This window comes from Miniopterus schreibersii, assembly GCF_964146895.1.
Source record: "Miniopterus schreibersii genome assembly, chromosome: 5".
NCBI classification, from domain to species: domain Eukaryota; kingdom Metazoa; phylum Chordata; class Mammalia; order Chiroptera; family Miniopteridae; genus Miniopterus; species Miniopterus schreibersii.
Genome location: NC_138106.1, coordinates 66,032,812 through 66,051,278, shown reverse-complemented (window position 1 = coordinate 66,051,278; position 18,467 = coordinate 66,032,812). Strand labels below are relative to the sequence as shown.

Here is an 18,467-nt window from a genome sequence, read left to right as displayed (position 1 = left end):
TGTAAAAGGAAACATTTTTCCAGGTAACCATGAACCCAAAGTTGAATAGCTATGATGATTGCTCATGCACCTCAATCCTGACAAGTGCTTGTGAATACTACTGAAGTAACCAACTACCAATTCATTGTTCTTCTGTTTATATTGTGGAGAATATCTGCGTGAAAAACTTTACTTTTTTTCCAGAAGACAAATGTCTGAATTTATTTTGTGCTAAGTTTATCACTACATGCAATTTCCGTATGTGGTGGTCTGTGAAATTTTTGAATATTTAATAAAGTTTTGAATTTGTTTTTTTGATGCCTATTATAAATCACTTGTAAATTACACTCTTCCATTGTAATAATGCATGCTAAGCTCAGCACTAATAACAAATGGGCAGTTCTGTCAGTGGTGGCTTCCTTAAAGATAAGTGCCTGCAGCATTTATTTTCTTGCAAACAATTTTATTTGAGGGAAAACTTAATTAAATATTACCTATGTGATAAACCATACTTGGTTGTTTTGTGCCTTTTTAAAAAATTAAGAACAAACTAAGAAATTTTAAGAAACATCATAATGTGGGATAGCATTAGAAACAAGTAGATTAAAGAATTAGGGTTTTTGTGAGAGGAGAGATACTTTTTTTCTCTACAACTTTGAGTTCACAAAGACATTAGATGTAATCAAAAGTATTGACAGAACATGGAAGCGGAAGTGCCCTCTCTAATGTAGAAAGCCCAAGTAATTGTAGAGAAGACATTTAGTAATAAGTGCTTTAGAAATCTGCTCTGCCAAGTGAGGTTTTTAAACCTAGCAACTCCACTCTTACTTTTGGGTACTCCGAAGTGGGATTAAATCTTCAATTGCTCACGTGTGCTTAAGGACTAAAATTCAGCTTCCTTGCTTGTAGTTGTAATCTGGAAAGTATCTTTTACTATCTCCTGCCCCGTCTATATTGATGCAGAGAAGTCCGACTTGCTCTTAACTATTGTAGAGTTCTGTTCTTAAAATTTTAAATATACCACAACTTAAATTTAATTGGTGTATAATCTTCACTAAGCAGATTTTTATATAACTTATATGTGTCATGTAGTTACTTTCAAATATTTTAAATATTTATATATCTAACATTAAAATTTCTTGTCATCTTAAGGGTGGACTGAAAGTGGAAATGCCCATGAACTTAAAGGTACGTTTGGAACAAACTTTCGTAGTAGCCTAAGAAGTTTGAGTATTAATCTTTAAGTATTTTGAACTGTTAAAATAGAAAACAATTACCTGAACATATGTTAGCAATGCCCAGCTCATGGGTGTTGGGTGAGGGCAAGTGACTATACGAAATGGTTGCTGGGGGCCCAGGCTGTGAATGCGGAGTGGGGTGAGAAGGCGGAGATCGAGGTCCGTACTGAAAAGCCAGTCGAACCCAGTGAGCACGTGCTGACAGGTGAAAGGTGGTAAGTTTGATTTTTGTGGGGGGTGGGGTATAGGTGGCGGCTGGACGTGCAGGTGGAGACACCCAGCAGGTGTTTTGGGGTGATGCTGAGGGAGGTGTAGGCAGGGTTTTAATATTGAGTATTTGAAGGGAAGGGTGGAGACGATGAAAATGGGAATGGTAGTGGTGCCACAATTAAGCACATTTGGGGAAAGAAAGGAAGAAATGGAATTATAAAATCTAAGAGAGATCAGAAAATAAAAGTGCAGTGAACAAAGCTACAAACAGGCCTCTGTAATGAGGTGACAGCACCTCTGGAGGCAGGGATGGAGGCAGTGAATTAGCCACTTTTCTCCTTTCCTCCAAAACATTGGGGCTTCCTAATTTATGGAGTTGTGGTATCACAAAACATTAGTTCTCTCAGTTGCATAGATGGAGTCAATTGGATCTTAATATCTGTGTGTATCTAATACATCTTGGCTGTGTGATAGAATCACACATATCTGAGGGTTTTTTTTAAAAGAATACTTATGCCTGGGTTCCACTCACACAGATACTGTTTTGGTCTGGGGTGTGGTCATACTTTTCAGAGCTCCCCTGGTGATTCTAACTTGTAACCAGAGTTTCAAACCAGAACTTAATAAATGTAGAATTAGCTGTGACACACCCTGAGCTGCTCCTGTCTCAGGCTCCTTGTTTCCTGAATCAGAACTTCAGATGCAACAGGCTGGGTCTGCCTCGGACATTGCAACCTGTTTGACAGGTTTGGAGGTGTGTGAATGGAATGGCTATCATAGATGGTCACAATTTTCAAGTTGTTAGAGGTTAGTATATGGCTTACTCATCAAAGGATTATTGCTTCTTTCTTAGTTTGTGTGTGTGCAGCATATGTAGATTGTATTAAACCCAAATAAAACTTCATTACTTCCAGTACAGCACCTGGTGAAAACAGGCAGGAAACTGCAGGAGCAGTGCTACATATTTACTTGTCTGTATAATTTTATCAGTTTTTAAAAACAAAAGAGCTATTACTTGCTAGTTCATTGTGTTTAAGCGTGGGACCTTGTTCACCAAGGTCATGGGTTGCCAGTTGTACACAAATTATGCCATTAGCCACCAATAGTTACCAGGCAATAGAGTATGGAGAGAATAGCTCTGTTACCACTTCCACACACTAAGGGCAGCTCATCCTTGGGAATGAAGAGCGTCCAAGTGGTAGAAGAGAAAGACTTGTACCAATCCAAATTTGAAGTAAGTGAAGTGCTGGAAATGTATATCCTTCTACGCTTACAACCCCCGTAATTTAACTCAACGTGGAATAAAAATACTGTAATTTTTTTCAATTGCTTTTTATTTTTAGGAAGTTTTGTACTTCAACTCAAGAATTTGTCTCTCATTGAATAGTAACAACCATAGAAGCAATGTTATAAGAAATAGCATGTGTTTTCTCAAATCCATAGATAATTCATTATTATGCCCCAGAACCTCAAGAGACTTTTTATTCCTTCTAGGGGAAATTCCGTAAACGTAAGGCAGGTTTGTATTAAATTCTGCCCACAGGGGTAAACTTACAAAGATAATTCAAGAACCAGTTATAAGACAGTTTATCCTGTGAGATGGCCTAGCATTTGGGTAACCAGAATAGTGTGATCAGACCTGAGTATATTAAAATGAGAGAAGTATGCTACTAATTAAGATATCTTTATGATGCTAAGGACTCATTTATGCCTTGTGACTGTCAGACAGTGTGCTCTGTTGTAAGTATATATTTAATGAAAAAACAGCAATCCCTATTTATGTTATTGTCTTCAGTGTGTATCCTGAAATATGAGTATGTTAAATGATTTTCTTTCATATTTTTCAGGTTATTATTTATGAAAAACCTCACTTCCATGGACAGGCCAAAGAGTTTAGCGAACATATCGATTCTGTCCCGAACTTTTTAAAAAATGATGGGGACTTTCATGGAATCGGATCAATTCGTGTCATCGGTGGAGTGTGAGTGTCATATTTTCAGTAGTTGATTTAGTAGTCTATTTTTAAAGGTCAGTACAAAAACTGTGCTAAGCAGAGCAAAGACCACCTGCCTCAGTCTGAAGATATAAATTCCTTTGATAATATGGGAAATAAAAAGCAGTTACTAATAGCTTTCTGTGAGCTCTTGGTATTATGGATTTTGAGGTAGAATAAATATCAAAAACAGTTTCCAGAACTTCAGCACTTAGTATTCCTAAACACAGTATAGAAAAAAGAATTGTAAACAAAATTATTTCTTCTCAGGTTGTGAACATGGATGAGAGCCCTAGTTTTAATCCTATCTTCTGTTGATCTTAGCTGACTTTCTCTGCTGAGGACACTGACAGCAAGCCCTCCCTCATTAAAGAAGCAGCCTGGTTGTCTGTTTCAAAGTCAAGCATCTTTTATGTTGGTTAACCTCTCTCTGGCCCTGAACTGCTTTTGGAAGCCCTCCAGAAACATTCCATTAGTCTCTCTGTTGATATGTTGGTTTATATGGAATGTTACTTCATTTTTAATTTAGGCCTTGGTACCTCTTGATACTTGTGCTAACATCATATAACTTGCTCATGATACACTAGCATAAGATGCTACTAAAATCTTTATTTGTAGAAGTTAAATGACTTTTGTAAGATCACTCAAGCATCGTTTGAGTCTCGTTTAGAGACTTAAACTTTGCAGTGTCTGGCAGAAAATCAAGTGGTGGTCATACCAGCCAAAATGGAACTATAAGAGATTATGCAATATACTAGATAGGTGGGCCATATCCATAATTGGTCTGACATTTTGGTAATCATTGAATTCTATGTTTTGTTTTGTTTTGGTAACTATACTTATTTTCATTAAAATATGTTTTTTCTTTCAATTTTAGTTTGTACCTCTTTATTCTTGAATTTTAAAATTTTATTAGGGGCTTGAAGGACATGTGTTTTGGGCAAACACATAGTTACTGTGTTGTATTCATCTGCAGTGTCCTCTGATTTGTGAACACACAGGCTGCTTGTTAACCCTTTGCTAAATATTTTCCCTCTGGGATCTGAGCGTTTTTCCCATTAACTGGATTGTGATTTGCATTGTTCTTTTCTACAACTGTTTTATAAAATTCTCAAGAAAATATTATGGCTTACAGTACAGTATGCACACTTTCATTTTTATATGGCAACTGCAGGAGGAAAATGGGACGTCCCCATGGAAGGACGAACGGCTGAGTTCGTTCTGCGTTTTCACTGTTTTGTTCGCTGTTCACCTGTATGTGGCATTGACTCGTCCTCACCTCTCCCATCTTAAGGAATATCAGGAAAGGGAGATTGATGGTTCTTCGTTTTCCTGAGATAACATCTATTTTTTACTATCCCAGATAGATATATAAATTGAATCTTAATCAGATTATTAAGGAAAACCGGGCAGAAGACTTTCAGACTGTCGCGGTGTAAGGATTGGCTGGCCTGTCCTTCAGTATTGAGCCCTCTGTACTTTTTGTGCTTTTTCCATTCCGATGTCTTGAAAGCATGTTTCTAGTGGCCTCGTTTACAGAAAAGGAAGCTTAGAATTCGAAAGTTTTCTTATGAGATTTATTTTCACATAATAGCTTAAGAATGAAGTAATGCTAGTTTCTTTACACATGACACATGACAAATATACTGAGATGTGTAAAACATGTTTATTCCAGCTCACATGCCCCCTTCCCCTTCTGTACACACACCTACGACACAGAGTCAGCGAGGATTCATGATTGCTGAGCGGCGACTGTAATTTTGCACCCTATGGAAACAATTCTTGGAAATACTTTTTACATCTTCACAGCTACAGTAGGGGTGGAGAAAGGAAAGAAACGGTAGCAGCCTTGCCAGGCTTCATTTTTTCAAACTCCAGAACTCAGAAGTCCCCAACCCAGGAGCCCAAAGTAGCCGTCCTTAGAATGTGCACGTGGGAGTGGGTCCCACTCTAACGGCACAGTGCAGCTAAAGGCAGATTTAAGCAGGTCGACGCGTACTGTAGCATTGCTACTCTAGTTACTCCACAAAATGTAAGCTTCATGGAGGAGTTTAATGCCTAATGGTGTTTATCAGTGCTCTGTACTGATAGTTTTATAGTCAGGAAACCAGTGTCCCTGAAACGTACTGTTTCCATTATCACCACTGGTGAGATGGTGGGAGCATCACTTCCCACCGTAAATACCTCAGAAGTCCCTATATATATATGGGGCCACCAGGGCCCATACCAGCTCAGTCGCATCTCCCGGTTTCTCTTTGCTAACTCCCCCCATAATGTGTTCTAGATCTGAAACCTGGTGAGAGACTCCTTTGACTTAAACCCTAAGTGAATGTTTAATATAGTAATCATTCTGTGATTCCTGAGGGCTCAATCAATAAAACAAGAATGACTGTCTCTGAATCTCGGTGTGGGTCTGTAATTTGTCTCGTGGCGTATTTGTGCTTTCCATTATTTTTTACTTGGCAAACTGTTCTCCAGCCGTTTTGCGATGTGGTATCAGGCCACACCACAGACATGTAATGAGCATTGCTTTGCTGCAATCCTGCAACAGTTAACCTTTTGTCAGGAAAAGCCTCCAAACTATAAAAAGTATTGATCCATAAAGCATGCGCCATTTGTCTTTGTAAATAGTAACAAAACAAAAAAATGTGTTGCTTTTTAAAATATGGTGATGTGCAACTAGGTGCTTTATCATGATTTTTTCCCTTGCTTTCTTGACTGCAGTTTTATTAATGGCTCAGTTGGTGTCCTCTGTATTTCTAGGTGGGTTGCCTATGCAAAAGAACATTTTAAAGGCCAGCAATTCCTGCTGGAAGAAGGAGATTTTGAAGACAGCAGTGCCTGTGGGGCATTGAGTGGCCCCATCTTGTCTTTCCGGTACTTACAAGCTGTGAGTTAGCTCCCAAACTCTTAATTTCTCCCTCTTTATCTTTCCGTAAAAACTGAACATGGCCTCTGATAGAGCATGAGGTTATAAAATGTTTCTAAAACCTGAAGGCACTAAAGTGAACTGCGTATGAGACTTGCCTATTGTTGTTTTTTAAATTGAATTGATTGGGGTGACATTGGTTAATAAGATTACATAGGTTTCAGGTGTTCAGTTCTATAAAATACATCATCTGTATATTGTGTGTCTACCACCCCACGTCAAGTCTCCTTGCATCACCGTTTATCCCCCCCTTTACCTTCTTTACCTCCCCCGACCCTTACCTGTTTTTCTTAACTGCCACGATTACTCTAGAACACTTACATTTACTTTCATCTATTGATTCCATGTTTTTTGAGCACCTGCTTTGATAACCGTATTGTGCCAGGTGCTGGAGATGTAGTGGCCAGAGACTCGGCCCCTGCGTTCGCAGAGCAGGCAGCCTTGTAGGGAAGTAACACTTACATCGGTGTCTGATATTGTTTGACTGTGATTGGATTGAGCTCAGAGTACTCAGGGTACTCAGAAAAAGGTCAGTAACTCCTATGGGAAGTGAGAGGAAGTCAAGATGACAGCTGAGCTAAAATCTCAAGTTTAGGGGTTAGCCAGTGAAGAACTTTAGGACAGGGTGAAGGGGAAAGGTAGGTGCTGTTTTAGCAAGAGAGTAACATATATCAAGGCAAGGATGTAAGCCAGTGGTTCTCAGCTTGGGTGATTTTACCTCTAGGGGGCATTGGCAGTGTCTGGAGAGATTTTATATTGTCATGACTTGGGAGGCTGTGGGGAATGCTACTGACATTGAGTGGGTAGAAGCCAGGAATCCTGCTAAACACCTACAATTCACAGGACAACGTCTCCACCCCCACCCCAACAAAGAAGGAATCATCTAACCCAAAATGTTAATAGCGCTGAGGTTGAGAAATTGCCATGTTAAGTAAAAGGGGTGTGTGTTTGGGAAATGCAGTTAAGTCAGGGTGTTAGGGAGAACTTTGGGAAGATGTGTCCAGAGCCAGATAATGAAGGGCCTCATGTCACATTGAGTTCAGATTTTTTTTTTCCCTTGACTTGACCATGAACCACTGATCGATTTTAGACCTAGTGAGCATGATTAGATTAGTGGTTTAGAAAGATCTTTTCGGTGACTATGAAGAAATGGCACGGTGTGAAGGAAGGAAGTCTGGAGAAAAGAGGACTGGACTTTACAGGCCCCCAGTGAAAGGTGTGCAGGCATAGAGAAGACAAGGTAAGTGCCGGAGAGTTCTGTAGGGTATCAGGACTTCTCAGACGTTGCTCATTTCTGACCAGCTCTGTACATGCTGATATGCTCAGAGGGGCGTGTTTTCTTCGGATTCAGGAGTTACTGCTGCAGTCTCTTTCCAAAATCATCTTTACCCATATGACCTCTGACCTCTCTGGATAGTTAAAGCCCTCTTTGAAGGAAATGGTAATGAAGTGAAGGGTGGCTATGGGGTCCATGTGCACTTAGAATGTGCACAGGGTTTGCATGCTCTGGCCCTTTAGGTTTCTGTCTGTCGGAGCAGCAGCTCTTTTGCAACCCCTCACCTGCTCAGACAGGAAGAGACAGAATGGGGAAAGAAGCACAGGGCACAGGGAGCATTTTTTTGTTTTTTCCCATGGATGATCCTTGTCAGTAAGAAAGCTGGAAACCACTTCTACCTGAGAGAAATATATACAGGGCAGTCCACTGAAGACTGGGCCCTGAGGTTACTTGAGCGATGGATAGATAACCTTTGAGGTATTTAGTCCACAATATACAGTGACCAAAGGTTTTCTCTCCTAGCCAGTCCTTACCTGACCACTAAAAGGCAAGCAGGACAAAACAAGATAGAGCCTTCATCTTTTTTTAAAAAAAGGTCATTTTGACCACACTGTTTGAGGAAACTATGGGTCATGATTCAACGCATCTTCCACCTAATACCAACCAGTTTTCTTTTCCCTCCTTATTTAAAAAAAGAGAGTCAAACGGAAGCATTGCTGATCCTAGAAGTGTTTAGTAATGAACGTGATGGTATCTTCCAAAGATGGCTGTGACTAAAACAAACAAAAAAACCAAAACCTCATGTGACTGCTTGAAATCTACCAATAGAAGAAAACGTGAAAAGATATGAATACTGTAACTATATTTATCGTTAAATAATTAGGAAGTATTTGCTATACAGTCCATGATAATATATTTGGAAAAATTGGCATAAATTGGCATGTTAATTAGTGCCGCATACAAAATTTGCGGCATTAACAAAAATGAGGGCGTACTTAGAAAAAAATGGAAGGCAAGAGCTGTAAGGCAAAAACCATGAATAAACAAAAGCAGAAGATGGAAAGAGGAGAGCGATGCCATCTGGGAGAACCCATGGCCCTTGGTCTAGTCTCTGGGAATGGGAGACAGAGCAGGAAGGACAAATACAAGCCATGTGAGTAAATTTAGTTGTGAACTCATGCACTGTCAGCACTTGCACGTGGCTGTGGACCCTGTGACAGTGGATTCCTCCTCTGCTCGCCTTTGTGGCCTGACCCTCCAGCCTGCTTCCCAGCTCACTCTCCTCACTGCTGTCACTCCCTCACAACCCACAGAATTGATTTGTGCAAATCATTGCTCAAGTAGAATACATCACATCATAGCACAAGTTATTTTAATGAAAGGGCCCAAATAGCACACATGCACATATATGTATTTATTTAGTTTTGTCTTTGTCCCATTTGACTCCAACATAAAACAGCGAATGACCCATGTATATTTCAGCTTACCCTTGCTCCCCCATTTTTAAAACCCTAACCAGGAGTAGAGAGTAGGTAGTTGTGGAGGTAGAAGTAGAAGCAGAGATGGAACATTCCAGAGTCACCAGAGAGAGAGAGAGGAGAGGTCCGTATAATTGAGAGCTGCTAAAGTCCTTCCCATTTTGGTTGGGCCTGATTTCGTTGGTGGCTGTTGATACCGGTTCCCAACTGCCTTGAGCTAGTTAGGCATTTTCAAGTTGCAAGAGAGAAAGGCATTTCAGATACTTCAGATGATGGAAGTTTATATTGTCAATACAACCAGGTTTGTTGATGTGGCACCAGGGCTGTAAACATCATACTTCAGTTGGGAGTCTATTTCTGGGGACTTTAAGGTGGCAGATCACTAGTAGAGTCTTGATTTCATCTGGAAAATGGCAGATATATAGATGTGTTTTTATATAAGTGTGTATATCTATATACGTGTGTATATATACATATATTAATATATGTTATATTAATATATGTATATTACTCAGTATAATATATTACTCAGTTTTCTTAGTTGTAAAATGGGAATTATAGTAGTATAATCTCATGTGGTTGCTCTTTTGAAAATAATGCACATAAAGCTCCAACCAGTAGTAAATGTAGAATATTTTCTACATTTACACTGTTAGCTTGTTAACTCATCATAATTATATTTATTCCGTCAAGTGGTAGATGCTTAAAAGTTTATCTTGATACACCATTTGGACATTTACATTGTTTACAGCTCTTTACTATTACAAATAATGTATCTTTGCTTATAAATTGCCTGCTGTTTAGTTTCTTTAAGAAACTCAACTTGAAACAAAGAATTACAGGTTCAAAGAATGTTGACAATTTCAGCCTTTTAAATATATTTATAAGTTATTATCTAAAAAATCTGTCCAGTGTATATTTCCACCAACAGTGTTCCCTGACCAAACTGGATTTTAAAATCCTTCTTAATTTAAAAAATGAAAATTGTGTCAATCGTTGTTATTTTGAAATTATTTTTATTAGTGAAATTTGACATTTGCTTATTTTTAATTTTTCTGTAAATTATCTGTGTTTTTGCTGACTTATCCTTTTGGGTCTTAGAGTTTTTCTGATAATTTTGTTTCAAACGTCTGGCTAAAAATATTTTACATTTTTTCCCAATTTAATTCTTAATATTTTTTTCTTTTGTCAAGCAGACAATTCTTTTCCATTTCATTTAAACACATAAAATCCCCTCCTTCATTGCCCATTGGCCATTTTGTTTCAAGTAGCTTTTGCTCTTTAGGTATAAGTGAGACTTTAGTTTCCTTTACAAGTAGTATTACATATGGTGGCCTGTAAGTCCTAGCAATTTACCAACAGTTGACTAAGTTCTGTTTATATGTTTTCCTCGTTAAAGTACAACTTGAGGCCTTTTTTTTTTGTCCTAAGACTAGTTAGGAATAGTAACTACTAAAATTGTTTCTACAAGTATGTGAAAATTGTGCAGAGATTTCGCAATCCGTAAAACAAAACGCATGCATTTTTCTAAACTTTCCTTTCCTCTTTTTAGAATTTTATAGAATCTTCCATCACGCTGTTTGAGTCTGACCTGGAAAGTGGGAAGTATATTGACATTGCAAATCAGGAGATTTCTGACTTAGAAGAAATGGGCTTCAGCAATGAAACAAGATCCATTCATGTTAAAAGTGGAGTGTAAGTTGTCTCCTACCTTCAGAGCCTGGGGAGGTTCTTTGGTGTCTGAAACTGTTGGGTGCTCGATTCTACATCACTTCTGTTCTTTTTCCTTTCCCCCTACTAGATGGGTTGCCTACGGGCAGAAGTTTTTCTGTGGAGAGCAGTACGTTTTAGAGAAAGGGAAATACAAATGCTTTTTTGACTGGGGAGGATCTAATGACACAATCATGTCAATACGACCTGTCCAACTGGTGAGTTAAGTGTGACCGCAACTAATGCCAGGGGCGCGGAATGGCATGAGTGTGGAACCAGCTTCTCCAAAATGGAATTGTTGAACTACGTGTATGTAGAGAAAATGAAACAGCAGATGGAGTTCTGTAGCCTCCATAGAGAGCTTGTGTGTGATACTAGCACACTGATGAAGAGGCTCTGTAATCTGGTCCGTTTGCTCATTGAGCAACGTTTCTTTAGTGCCTCTGCTCTGCCACTGTACTGTTTCACTGAGACATGAGTAAGACTGCCCTGATGGGTCTCGGCGTCTTTGAGGAGATAGGCATGTGGACAGTTAATTATAGAATGACTAGTGGGAAAAATGAAGTGTGTTGGCAGTGGGAGGGGCGCAGGGGAAAGCAAGCCCTCAGAACCTGGACAATTGGGGACTGTGCCACAGCGGGGATACATTGAGTGATATCTGAAGGGACAAAAAACAATTTTTCCAGGCAGGGAAGTGGAGCAGAAAGGGCATTCCCCCAAAAGCTTGTGGAATAATGAACACTGCGGGATGGTATGGGTGCCCGTGAGATAGTTACGGGGGAGTGGATGGTGGGAAGTTCAGACACTTTTGTTATAATAGGTATTGGGGCAGATTTTTCTTCCAGTTACAGTATTACTCAAAGTGAATTAGTAATAAATACAAAATTATTATAAGATAATTCAGTAAGTTATTTGAGGGTCATGGCCAATTCAAGAAATCTAATAAATTGTCTAGACTTTTTTTCCCCATTTTCCAAAGGATATTTTCAACACTTTCAAAAACACAACAAGGATTGTATGGTTAACAATTTTTTTAAATGTTTTGTTTTTCAGGAACCACTCGGGATAAATGAGCCTCCACATTTGGTATGTTTAAAAATAGCCTTACCTTGGGATTGTTAAATTGTTGACTAATAGCATGTATGCCCTTCCTCTCAAATCCTTTCCCTCAGATAACTTGCGGCCGAGTCAGGGCGGTCTGCACTGTGCTTGGTACCTACGAGATGAAGACAGCCCGTCTCCGTTAGTGGTCGTTCCGGCCTGGATGTGGCCCACCTCCTGTTTTCTTCTGCTAGAGAATCCACTTTGGCCACTTTGGGATCATTTTGAACCTCTGCCACTCTTTCTTCCCTGTTGCCCATCTGTTCTTGAATGTTTTATTCTTATTCAGCACATGGAGAAATCACTGGCCATCTTGGCGTGCTTATTACGTAAATGTATTCCGAATCCCTAAATCAGAGATTTCTTAAAAGCACTAGTAAAATTGCAGCCTCCTTTATTTCTGGTGTTAGTGGTTTGAAGGCTTGGACAGTACTCTGGAGCCTAACGTTTGTTTATTGTCCATTGAAGGCTAGAAATTGTGCCTTTTTTTTTTTTTTTACTTTTTGTTGAATTTATTGGAGTGACATTGGTTCATAAAATTATATAGGTTTCAGGTGTACAATTCTATAACACATCATATGCATATTGTATTGTGTGTTCACCCCAAGTCAAGTCTCCTTCCATCACCATTTATCCCCCCCATACCCTCTTCCACCTCCCTCCACCTCCCCTTCCCTCTGGCAGTCACCATACTGTGGTCTGTGTCTTTGAGTGTTTGGTTTTTGTTGCTTAAGTCACCTTCACTGACTTAAGCCAGGAGGGAAAAACAAGTACCACATGATTTCACTCACATGTGGAATCTAATGAACAAAATAAACTAACAAACAAAATAGAAATAGACTCATAGATACAGAGAACAGACAGCTGTCAGGGGGGAGGGGGCTTGCAGGGCTGGGTGAAAAAGGTGGAAAAGAAATTGTGCTTATTTAGTGCTTGCTTAGTGCTTCTGATAACTCTGTGAGGTCAGGATTAATCCCATTTATTGAGGAGCAAAGCAAGATTTAGAATTTGTGTCATTTCACACAAGTAGCAAAATAGGCATTATCTGGTATCGCCACTGAACCACAATTTCAGGATTTTACATCAAGAAAAATATTTCATGATAGGAGCTGTATTACTTTAGGAGGAAGAGGGAATGAAAAATTGCTTCCTCTCATTTTAAATAACAAATTTGGAAAGTTTTCTGTCTAAAAGCAAATATATATTAATTAATTTTAATTATTTGACATTTGCTAATTTACATAGTGCTGAGTTCTTCCTTTGAGTTCTATATTTCTCATGTTCGTGTCAGTGTTTATATATTTCATATCAGCCTAATTTAACCATGTTTCTATTTACAGTGCTTCCAGGTTTCATTTTCTGATTAACTCAGGCCTATTGGGAACATTTCCTTTCTAAATACAGGGAGGGGCAAAAGGAGGTTTACATTTGTGCGTATGGAAAACACAAGAGTTAAGAAAGCTATTGTAATCATCATAACCTGAATGTCTTTTTCCATACGAACTGCTAGAAACCCACTTTTGCTCCACCCTATATAATTGAGCTGTGGTGTTTAGAGACACTTCCTGCCAGATATTTATTTTGAATCTTTGTAAAGTCCAGCTGTGGACTCTTACAGCACTTTTCACATGAATCAACGTATCTTAAGAGTTAAATAGGGATAATTCCTAACTGCACATTTCTGAGTTTTAAGTGCAGATAGAAGTTACATTCTTTTAAGCTCTGTCTCCTCCTCCTACATCCCTGTTCTTTGTGTGGACTTCCTTGTTTCGGGCAGATTGCTCATAGGGCTTTCTTCTTAGTATTTCCAGTCTGACTTGAAGAGAAAAGGAAGCAGTGGAGAGCGCCCAGTGGAATCAGCCCTTCATTTTCCTGGCTATGGCTCAGCTATTGCCTTGTGAAATAAACATTTCTGACAGGTGGATGGTAGCTGGGTATTTGGTCACATGCAGACAAAGTCTCCTTAGTTTACCCAGTATCAAAGCTCATATTATTTCCACTGGACCCAAGTTTCAGAGCGCATTGCTTGTTTTACCCAAACAGAAAGGATTGGCTGGCACTCTGGTTCCGTTCAGTAGCTAGAAAGCATTTTCCTCTTTATAAGTTTCTGTGACAGTCAGACTGACCATTCAGATGCTGTGTGCAGGTGAAGCAGTAGTTTTCTCTGCAGAATAAGGAAGTTATGTCTCGGAGTTCAAGTCAGAGAGAGAATTGTTTTTTATGCTGATGATTTGACAGGGAACCTCAAGCATCCTAAGAAAGGAAAAGCCAGAAAATGTATGTGGATAGAGATTGATATACATCATGAGAGTTATGTTAATAAAAATATTATTGCTGATGTGTAAGCATGTCCTGATGAGATGTGTCTTATTTGGAACATAGAACAATACCTCCTTGTATTGAGAAGATTGTTTCTGACTAAAGCTCAATCACCAAGCCTGTTGCCAGCTCAAAATATAAAGGATCATTATAGAGTTCTTCATATTCAGCAGGTGGCATTTTATTTTTTCTTCCCCAAACAAAACAAAAAACAAACCATGCGGATTGTGTTCATAATGTCATCACCCTGCTCCCCCACCAAGTCCAAATCAGAAATTTCATTAAATTAAGTCTAATAACAGTGAGTTGGGTTTTCAAGGAGGTTGTATTCAGGTCCCATTCCCTGGAAATTCTAACCACTTTCCCCCTTTGACCCAATCAAGGACTTTGCTTTCCTAGAATCTTTTTCAAGCCTACTTGCAAATACAATAAGAAGTTTGGATTTCTTTAAATACTGAGCCCCTGTTTCATTTTATGCATGATTCTGGCTGAGAAAAAGCAACTGGATGTTTTCTAGTATTGCATAACTCGGCCACATTGAATTTTAGAGTGATTGCAGACTTTTAATACTTGTGGTTACTGTTATCATTGATGGCAGATAGGAAGACAGCTGTTTCAGTCAAATGTCATTACGATTCAAGAGCAGTAGAGAAAAACACTTATTCATGGTCCTGTGACCAGACCATCTTTATAGAATCCAAATGCCAGAAATCCTCAGGAAGTACTTCTCCAAGTAAAGAAAACCATTCCCTGAGTAATCAGGGAAGTCCAGTTATTGTAGAACATGTAAGTGATGGGAAAAGTAGATAATGCTACAGTATGAGGCAGTGTGATGCAACGGAAGATTGGAAGCAAGACTGTTCTTTGTCTAACAATCAGCATGTTTGTTTGAAGGAGGCCCACAGGGCAGCAGAAAGTCAGACAGGGGAGAATGTTTCTCATAGAAATTATCTTAATATTGGAGTAAATAAAATTCTGATATTGTAGATAAATTGAGTATAACTTCTGTGTTTGGTTGGTAAATAAACTGTTGAGTTTTTAGTTTTTCATATTAAATTAAAGACCTATTACATTTATTCATATATATCATAAATGAAAAGTATATAGTAAAAAAGCATTTCTGCAAATCTTCATCATAAAGCAGTGATAATTTCTGCCTCAAAGGACAGTTCTAGAGAAGAAATAAGATAATATATGAGAAAAGGCACCTTGCCTTGCAAACCAGTGGTATAGTCTCTTTTTCCCCCCCTGTTCTTGTGAAGGATTATATGTAGATCTTTTTTATTTTATTGTTGAGAGTATTACAGATGTTCCCTTTTTCCCCCCATAGATCCCTTCTACCCCGCACTCTTTTTTTTTTTTTCTGCTTCCATACAGTTCTATTTGGGGGACCAGTAAGAATTGAGCCATGCCCAGACGGCACAGAGGGCTGGGTGTGATTTGAAATAAACTCATCTTTCATTTATCTACTTGCTTATGTTCTAAGCAACCTATCTAATTTTTGTACATTTATTCTACATTAACCTAGAAAGGAAACCAAAATAGTTATCCAGTTAGCATTCCACAGGACCTGATTTTACCAAGAGTAGAAACCACAGTTTGTTGTAACTAGTAAGTGCAGTGTTGGTTTCTGTATGGACCTTCCTCAGAACATTATGAGAATTATTCTATTCTGAGGCATTTGTGAGGTAGTCGGAGTGAAGTGTTACTTTTCTGGTGTTGCTCAAATTTTGAATAAACTAAATCTCATTTTAGGGGTAAAAATAAACTCAGATGAACATTCAGCCCTGCTTTTTTAGTTTGGGTAAAGAATAGTTTAACCCATAAATCAAAAAGATACTTTATGGCAGAGTGTGTGTGTGTGTGTGTGTGTGTGTGTGTGTGTGTGAATTTTAATTAATGCTTCTGGGTATGAACACAGACAAAAGTAGAGGTGGCTACTGTACGTGTCAACTTGCCTTGTCAGTTGTCCAGGACTTGACATTTCATGGTGAAATATTGAAGTATAAATCTTAAGCTCAACAATATGAAAACAAACTGGAAATACAAGTAGTGGGTGAAACAGCCATGATCTCTGTTCTCATGTGGCTTTTCCAAGTCTTACTGTGAATTAAGATAATATCAGCATGTAGGAGAAATTAATTACATTTTTGGAAGTTAAATGTGATTTACTTTTAGACTCATGTTTTCTAAGCCTTTAAAATATAGCCTGAAAAACTACTAACCAAAATATATGCTCTTATCAAGAAATTGAGGGGCAGTTTCCCTGGACATGTAGAATTGTTCTTATACAGGAAATTTTCCAGGAGTCTGTCTCACTTTGGACTTCCTTTTTATTGCTATCCACTGTGTGCACCAAGAGGACCATGGGGGAAACTTGCTGGATGTCACCTCCTTACGGCAGGGAGTCCCTTGGAGTTTTAATGCTCCAAATGCAGCCTGGTTTCACAATAGGAAGTCGTGTTGTGCAGGCGGCAGTTGGTCAGGGGAAATTGGTCCTCTCACCTCCCTGGTTTTGGCTGATCTTTGATATCAGACTAAGCAAGCTCAAAGCTGAATGATGTAGTCAAGAAAGAATTCCTCAGAACTCAGGGAACCTCGGCCTCTAAGGGCCCTGGGGAAGAAGGAGGTGAATATTCGCTGCTCAAAGAAGCCTGTTTTCCACGATGACCGCATGAGCAGCAGAGGGGGCCATGCTGCAGATCGTTCGTTATGATGCGTTCTTAGCCCGGCGCAGGCCTGTCCATGCAGGGTAGACCTGCGGGCCGTGGCATTTCAAGGCTCTGATGGATTATTGAATATTTACAGGGCTCATTAATTTTTTTCTCACCTATTATAGATCCAGGGTCGCTAGAGTTGTGGATACTGTATCTCTGGTCTAAAGGGAATTATAGTTGAGATTTCATGGGAGTGTTTTTTAGCAAAAAGAACTAAAATTAAAATGTCATATATAATTGTAAGATGTGCATTTAAGGTGTTCTTATCAGTAAAGTGCATCCTGTAAACCGAAGTGCATTACCCAGGCATCTTTCCTCCTTCACCGTAAACCTTCCACTAATCCCATCGTCACCTTCACCACCTGCTGCTCTGCGCTCAGGGCCAGCTCTCGCTCGCTTTGGGCACGTGCTCACTTTCTCGCCGCCTCCCTCTTAGTAACAGTGGATCAGGAAGACCTGGAGAGAGAAGAGGCATACCAACCACCCCTCATACTAACGCTAGCCTCCTTTGTGTTTAGCGCTAAATTGCTTATTATTTTATACCTGTAGTGTCATCGCAGGAGATAATCGTTGTTTGATACAATGGACAAGGACCATGTTTTAGTGGAGGAGGGATTCTGATTTACTCTTATAGGTAGAATTGTTTTCAGGGCTTCCGCGTCCAGTATTTTGTGCAAGAGATAGATGAAAATGGTAAATAAATGATGACATTTCTGAAAACATGAGAGGGGGAAATGTAAGTTTAAGGAAAATGTCACCCTTGACATGGATTAATTGAATAACAAAACAGTCTAGTATTTCACTGAACTTTTTATAAGGACATGAAACTAAATGTTTGCTTTTGTGATGCTGTCAAACAATTGTCTTCTGTGTAATTTTTGTATATTCTTTTTGTGTTTTTGGTGTGTTTTTTTAGCTCAAAGCATTCAGTAAACCAGGGTTCCAAGGTGAATGTGTAGATTTTACAAAAGAAACTTCTGATTTGACTTCATTCATTCCATGTTCTTTTAAAGTTCTTCGGGGCTGGTAAGTATGCTTATTGAGTGTTTTCTGTTGTTGTTTTAAAACTAAATTTCTTTCAAATTTACAGATTTGACCTGTATTATTTTTTGCTTGCACAGTGAAATTTTAAAAATGTTTTTATTCATTGCTTAACTGCTAATTAGCCTATATTAACTTTGTCCAACTCATATTATGAGCCATTGTGTAACAGAGAGAAACAGGATGCTGATTAGCCCACTTTGGATGCATTTGAGTGACTTTTTTTCTTACTGTATGTTTATTGTGTAGCATAATCGAATGCTATAAAAAATTAGTGGTTTTTGCCTGGCCGCTGTGGTTCAGCGGTTGAGCGTCAACCCAGGAACCAAGAGGTCACCAGTTTGATTCCTGGTTGGGGAACATGCCCAGATTGTGGGCTCAGTCCCCAGTAGGGGGCGTGCAGGAGGCAGGCGATCCATGACGTTTCTCTCTCGTCCATGTTTCTCTCTCTCTCTCCCTCGCACTTCCTCTCTCTC

The 18,467-nt window shown here is 39.1% G+C and overlaps 1 protein-coding gene across 3 annotated transcripts in view; it reads left to right on the top strand.

The window, feature by feature from the left end:
* The window catches only part of CRYBG3 (crystallin beta-gamma domain containing 3), a 98,433-nt gene that overhangs the window by 49,211 nt on the left and 30,755 nt on the right, over nucleotides 1-18,467 (top strand). For all 3 annotated transcript variants that reach the window (XR_013998874.1, XM_081138344.1, XM_081138345.1), the window contains exons 10-16: nucleotides 1,132-1,167; nucleotides 3,275-3,408; nucleotides 6,184-6,310; nucleotides 10,656-10,798; nucleotides 10,905-11,031; nucleotides 11,867-11,899; nucleotides 17,867-17,976. Coding sequence is in view for 2 of the 3 variants with exons in the window: in XM_081138344.1 (XP_080994470.1) it covers nucleotides 1,132-1,167; nucleotides 3,275-3,408; nucleotides 6,184-6,310; nucleotides 10,656-10,798; nucleotides 10,905-11,031; nucleotides 11,867-11,899; nucleotides 17,867-17,976 (710 nt within the window). In the remaining variant the exon portion in view is untranslated. The remainder of the gene's footprint in view (nucleotides 1-1,131; nucleotides 1,168-3,274; nucleotides 3,409-6,183; nucleotides 6,311-10,655; nucleotides 10,799-10,904; nucleotides 11,032-11,866; nucleotides 11,900-17,866; nucleotides 17,977-18,467) is intronic.